The 7,097-nt window shown below is 45.5% G+C and overlaps 1 protein-coding gene across 1 annotated transcript in view; it reads right to left on the reverse strand.

The window, feature by feature from the left end:
- The window catches only part of LOC102752090 (hepatoma-derived growth factor-related protein 3), a 70,493-nt gene continuing 63,396 nt past the window's right edge, over positions 1–7,097 (reverse strand). The window contains exons 4-5 of the mRNA XM_015564901.1: positions 4,255–4,401; positions 1–1,224 (exon numbers count right to left, since the gene is read on the reverse strand). Of these exons, the coding sequence (XP_015420387.1) occupies positions 1,219–1,224; positions 4,255–4,401 (153 nt within the window). The 3' untranslated portion in view covers positions 1–1,218. The remainder of the gene's footprint in view (positions 1,225–4,254; positions 4,402–7,097) is intronic.

Below are 7,097 nucleotides of genomic sequence, written 5' to 3' on the forward strand. Positions count from 1 at the left end.
TTCTATTGCCAACTTGCTGTCAACAAACTTCGCTTTAATATGTGAATCACATCAATACCTCACATTACATTTATGAAGCCAAGTTACACCAACGTAGTGGTTTACAACCTCAAACCTTACTCCCGGGACACATTCCAATAAATTTATTCTGTAAAAACAATACATTTTTTTTCTCCTTTTTTTTTTTTTTACAGTAAACTTTTCAACTACAAACCTCGAGTACGCGAAATATGTTTCAAAGACAAGCATAACAGGATTGAGGAAACCCAAACTGACTAAATGTGTCCTCACAATATAGGCTGGCATAAAAATAAATAAAACTCTCTATGATCACAATAGCAACGAGAATGTACACATAAGAATGGTGTGTGGATGGAGAGTAGCTATTCTAATTCTAGTCCCGAAAGAAAACAAGTTCTTTTAAAAAGTCTGTATTTAAAAGTCGATGCTCTGTCTGGTTTCCCATAGGGCTGCTGCGATGTCCGGCTTCAAGCTCCCACCTCTGGTGACCCGCTCGAATGGTCTTGGCAGTGGGGGGGAAGAAAGTGTTGCCTCTATTTTGGGGTTAACACAAAAAGACGCACTGACCTCACATACAGAAACTGGGTTTGTGTACCTAACAGCGTGAGTCTGGAGAAGAAGAAGTTGTCAATGGGCTATTTCTAATATGGAATAGATATCTTACAATATGGTTAACCTTTACACCTGGCCTTGAAGATGAAGGGCCATTTTCATTTCATCTTCAATATGCCAGCGTTTACGTATCTAGGAACTGGCTCCCGGGTCCTGTCACCCAGAGGAGATACGTCTCAGGTCTGAGTGGTCGTTTTAAAGAAATGCAAATTTCTATCGAACTGAGTGTGCGGCGGAGGCGGAGTGAGGCAGGAGGCTCCAGGACGTCACTGCCTTGATAAAAGGATCCTAGACGTGTGTAAGTCTGTGCAAACATCTTGATAACCCTCAGTGGTGAAGGGCAGCTTCATGCAACCAAGTAACAAGAAATTATATCAGTAACTTTAAAAAAGGCTAAAATGTCTTTTGTTCCCCCCTTTCTTTCTCTAAACACAAACAGAGAGGAATGTGAATCAAGGACATACAAACTGGGTTCAGTCAGTGACAACAAGGACCGTGTGGGTTCGTAGCAACTCTGAGCACAGGAGACAACCAAGCGCGCAACTTTCCTGCGGTTTCTGGAATACGCAGCGTCCACCGCGGTGGTTAGGTCTGTAAGAGAAGAGAGAAGGCGCGCCTTTAGGAGACGGAGGACATCAGCGACGGAAGCTTCTGCACCGACAGAGCGTACAGCTGGGCCTGCGGAGGCTCCCACCGGCACCGCGGCACTGACTGCACTTAGCAAGCACGGCCCGGGGCTCTGCGTCATACCCGTCAGTGCAAAAAGCCGAAGGAATGACTAGGGTTTTTGTTTTTTTTTAAAATATATTTTTATTGATTTTTTACAGAGAGGAAGGGAGAGACAGAGAGTTCCCACCGGCACCGCGGCACTGACCGCACTTAGCGAGCACAGCCCGGGGCTCTGCATCCTACCCGTCAGTGCAAAAAGCCAAAGGAACGACTAGGGTTTTTGTTTTTTTAAAATATATTTTTATTGATTTCAGAGAGGAAGGGAGAGGGAGAGACGGAAACATCCATGATGAGAGAGAATCATTGACAGGCTGCCTCCTGCACGCCCCCTACCGGGTGGGGATTGAGCCCACAGCCCAGGCACGTGCCCTGACGGGCACCGAACCGTGACCTCCTGGTTCATAAGTCGATGCTCAATCACTGAGCCACAAAATATATATATATTTTTAAAAAGGCAAACTGCTTTAAAATTTAAAAAGCATTTGGAGTGTATGCAAGTTATTCTGTATAATATTTACAACTTAATTACTTTGACAACGGGCTTGTTGAAAAACTAGAGTTGGCACAATCAAGGTGGACAGAGAGAAAGTCGCACTTTCTTTCAGAATTCAGGTGGCACGTGTGACAAAGAGGAAGTCTCCGGGTGGGGCCCACTTTAAACTGTGCCAGGCCCCAGGTCCTCAAGGGGATCCTGTCTTTGTTTTCTTCATCATTGACCCAAAAATACCAAAGCCCCTAGTACGCTCTCATGGGATGTGTGAAAGAGGGAACCCAGGCCCCAAATATTTCTTCTAAAACAGCCTGCTTCAGGTCTTCACTTCATCGAGTAGAGGGATGTTTGGAAGCACGCGTGGGAGTGTTTTCACGCTCAGACCCAGCATCTACACTGAACTGTACATGACGCCCTACGTGAGTCATGCCAGAGCCTTCGAAGAGGAAGCTGCTAAACCCGGCATCCCCTCGAGCGGCAGAAATACATTTCTCAGCCTCTGTTTCTACCAAATTGGGAAAGCCCATCTTAAAACCAACCAACCAACAAACCCCGTTTAAAATCTGTGATCCAGCCCGGCTGGTGTGGCCCAGTGGTTGAGCATCGACCTAGGAACCAGGAGGTCATGGGTCAATTCCCGGTCAGGGCACATGCCCGGGTTGCGGGCTCCATCCCCAGTGGGGCGTGCAGGAGGCAGCCAATCAATGATTCTCTCATCATTGATGTTTCTATCTTTCTCTGCCTCTCCTTTCCTCTTTCTGAAATCAATAAAAATATATTCTAAAAAATAAAATAAACAAAATCTGTGGCCTGCCCTCGCTGGTTTGGCTCAGTGGACGGAAGGGTCCCGGGTTCAATTCCGGTCAAGGGCACCTGCCGGAGGCAACTAATCGATGTTTTTCTCTCACATTGATATTTCTGGCTGTCTTTCCCTCTCTCTAAAATCAACAGAAAAATATCCTCAGGTGAGGATTAAATAAAATCTGTGAACTAACTTGCAAAATGCAATGCCTGATGACTCCACACTATCCACAAATAAAAGCACGAGATACAAGATTACACTCACAGCCTTTGAAGGATTTCCCTCCCTTGTGAAGGAGGAAGACACCCATTTAAACAATAAAAAAAAACAAACCCTGTTCACCAACCACAGAAACTTCTTTAGTAATGTCTTTTTAAAAAATTAATGTGAAAGGCAGTAGTTCCTATGCCCACATTGGTAGGAAATTCACAGCAACAACTAAGCAATCCATATTGAAGAATCGTTCAGAACAGATGGTCCCACGGCAGCCGCACAGCAGCCTCAATAAATCATTACTGCCCCACACACAGTGAAGGCGGCACCAAAATGTGACCATCACTTTAATGACATGCTTTTTTGGGGGGGGAGGGGTCTTTAAACAAGGTAGCAGGTGGGACACAAGGAAATCGAATGTGTCAGGTACTCAAGCCTTTATTCAGTGAGGCTACAGGCAAAGGGAACAACAGAGGACTACGTAGTGGAGAGAGGTGTGGAGAATAAAGACAGGCGGGGTGGAGCAGAGCTGAGGTGGACGAGAGAAATCAAGGAACAACTAGAACCCTAACCACGGGGAATTATGGGAACTGGATGGAGGAGGGACAGAGCTGAGAGGTAAACAGCACAAACAAGAACCGGCAAGAGCTAAGCTGGCACCAGAACTTAACAGACGAGTAACAGTCGGATATTTCAGGGGTTGATGCTTTTAAACCATTGGCCACTGTTCAGTCTTCACAGAGAACAGACTCATGGAAAATGGCCACGGGCAAAGTTCGCCTTCACTAACACTTTGGCAAAGGTGTTCTTGCCTGTGACTGTGAAGTTAACAAAAGTAAACAAGACTCAAAGTGGACAAGTTTTCCTGTTGGGTCCTTTAAAAAAATCAGCATTCATATACTGCTTGAATATTTAAATATGTAAAGCCCCCACGGGCACATAAATGACGACTGCTTCTAGGACAGAAGCAGCAGTAGGAACCCCCCTATTTTGAACATGCCGTTTATTTTATAACTAAAGAAATGCGACTGTCAGATGTGGAGGTGGCATTTCATAATTTCAATATTTCACGCCCGACTTTAAAAGGCTTTCAAGCTGCTTAAGTTAGTTCAGAAAAGAATAAACTGTTGGTAGAGTTCCAAGCTGACAGGCAGGTGCAATTCCCACCAGGAGCTGTCAGTGGAGGGGTATACGGACGGACGGACCGACCGACCGACCGACTGACCGACGGACCAACCGACCGACCGACCAACCGACCAACCGACCGGGCTGAGAGTACTTCCTCATTTACTAAGACAACGTCTAATGCTGGGATACGAGTCCCGATTCTGCAGCCAAGTGTCTTCTAAGTGAATATGAGCTGAGGGAACCGCGTGCGCCTCCTTACCCCTTCGCTGGTTTTCTGCAAGTCTGAAGCTGTGTTTCTCGTGTCATTGCCGGCGTCCCCACCCTCCGAGCTGCTTTTGTTTTCTTCTTCTTTGCAGTCCTTGTCGTCGTCATCCCCCGGAGACTTCCGGGACTGTTTAGAGGATTTCTAAATGTTCAGAGAAGTTAAAAATTATAGCCAAGTAGAAACCCAAACGCACAAGTGTAAGAGGTGCAGAAGGAGCCGACCTACACCTGCCCTTTCTGGCTTGACACTGGACGTAAGTCCACAACACGCAGGGTGCCAGGGCCGGGCTAGTGACCTTGGGCCAGTCACTTCACTCCTCTGGGCCTCAGCTGAACCAGCTGCAAAAGAAGCAGAGGTAGCACCACTGGTGTGGCTCAGGGGTTGAGTCTCAACCTATAAACCCAGAGGTCACGGTTCTATTCTGGTCAAGGCATATGCCTGGGTTGTGGGCTCAGTTCCCAGAAGGGGGTGTGCAGGAGGTAGCCGATCAATGATTCTCTCTCATCATTGATGTTTCTCTCTCTCTCTCTCTTCCTCTCCTTTCTTCTCTGAAATCAATAAAAATATATTTTAACCGTTTGGCTGCTGACGTATTTTTTCGGACATATGCCAAAACTGCGGCACTAATTGCGCGTGTATGGGAAAAAATGTAAAACACTTTTTATACAATAAACTCACTTGTATTGCTTTGCAACAACAAAAATTAAAAAATACCAATTGTTTACATAAGTTTGTTCACCTTCCAGAGAGAGAAAGGTCTGCTCTCAGCTCTGTGCACATGGCCATGACAGCAAGAGCTCCAGAAGGATCTTCGGAGCCTCTCATCCCTCCTCCTGGGGTCCCTGGATCCAGAAAACCTACTTCTTTTTAACCGTTTGGCTGCTGCCGTATTTTTTCGGACATATGCCAAAACTGCAGCACTAAGTGCGCGTGTATGGGAAAAAATGTAAAAACACTTTTTATACAATAAACTCACTTGTATTGCTTTGCAGCAACAAAAATTAAAAAATACCAATTGTTTACATAAATTTGTTTTAATTAATTTTGTGAATAAAATTGGCATTGTTTTCACCATTATTTAACAGAAAAAAAAAGTAGATTTGAAATATGTAATATTATTAGAACAATTAAAAATCGTATGCTCCGAAAACGCAACGTGCTTCACTGGACGCACAAATTCTAGCGTTTTGGAGCAGCATTATTACGCTCTCCGCAGTCTTGGCATAAAAAACAAACACAGGAGTGCTATCGCGCACTTTGCATTTTTGGAGTAACATAAGAAGAGCGCGGTAGCGCTCCTTAGCAGTCAAACGGTTAAAAAAAGAAGTACACGTGGACTAGATGCCCTTTTTCCTTTAGTCCTGTCCAGCAGTGAGATGTTAAAAGCAGAAAACAGAGAGTCACCCACCCAGAACACTGTCAGTGAGAAAGCACAGCTGGGCGGATACCACCTGGGGAAGGCTACAGAGCTAGAAGGCACCCTGGAGGGCGGGGGAAATTCTGATTATCCTGTTATTTGCAAACTGTATCCCCATCACAGTAAATGTCATGGTTTTCATTAATTGGTGCATGGGAAATAATAGGCATTTATTCAATTTTACCTGTATGCAAGTTGGGTGAATTTTATAGGCCATAAAATACAATGTTTACAGTCTGATAAACTCTTGGCACTTGATTTTGAGGCGTTTCCTAAGTATTTCCAGTCACTAACCACCAGAATCTCTGGGAAGTAATTTATCCAAATATTCAGTCACCTGACAGACCAACTGGACCAATCTTTGTTCTTCAAAGGTCTGTTTGTCTTGGTTTTAGTTTCTAAAAGGTGAACAGTTTTCACAATCTCATGGTTTTTCTTTCCCTTTTTTAAAAAATATGTTTTTATTTATTTCAGAGAGGGAGAGAGAAGGAGAGAAATATCGATGTGAGAGAGACACATCGATTGGTTGCCTCCCACATGAGCCTTGACCAGGGCTGGGGACCTAACCTGCAACCGAGGTAACATGCCCTTGACTGGAATTGAACTTGGGACCCTTCATTCCGAGGGCCAGTGCTCTATCTACTAAGCTGATCCATGATAAAAAAGAAAAAAGAAAAAGAATATTGTATCGTTAGCACACTGAGATGGTCCTACATCCTTCCGATCCTCCTATGTCCCTAAATTCTCCAGCTCTCACCTGGAGGCTATTGGAGGACACACACCTATCCTACATCTGTGACTGAAGAACAGTCCTCCTCTCGCTGAGAAGGTGGTATTTTCGGGGTCCAACCGGCCCCCTGAGTCTACAGCCAGTTGCCCTCACCTGAGGTTACCTGTCTGACTCCCTTCTGCTCTACCGTCTCTAAGGCAGAGGCCCCACAGAGCGAGCACACAGCCGTGTGCCCGAAGAAGGAAGTAAAAAGAACCTAAAGCCGAACCGGTTTGGCTCAGTGGATAGAGCGTTGGCCTGCGGACTCAAGGGTCCCGGGTTCGATTCTGGTCAAGGGCATGTACCTTGGTTGCGGGCACATCCCCAGTGGGGGGCATGCAGGAGGCAGCTGATCGATCTCTCTCATCGATGTTTCTGACTTTCGATCCCACTTCTTCTCTGTAAGAAATCAATAAAATATATATTAAAAAAAAAAAAAGAAAAGAAATACTTTCCTTTCTCGGGCTTGCTAGGTACTTTTGCCTCTGGGTTCCCAACTTTAGTCTTCTTGCAAAGCTCCTCTATGGCAGGGCAAAGGGATCCCTCACTGAACCTTTAGATCAGCGGTTCTCAACCTGTGGGTCGCGACCCCCTTGGGGGTCGAACGACCCTTTCACCGGGGTCGCCCAAGACCATCGGAAAACACAAATA

Source organism: Myotis davidii, unplaced genomic scaffold (assembly GCF_000327345.1).
Source record: "Myotis davidii unplaced genomic scaffold, ASM32734v1 scaffold1221, whole genome shotgun sequence".
Lineage (NCBI taxonomy): Eukaryota > Metazoa > Chordata > Mammalia > Chiroptera > Vespertilionidae > Myotis > Myotis davidii.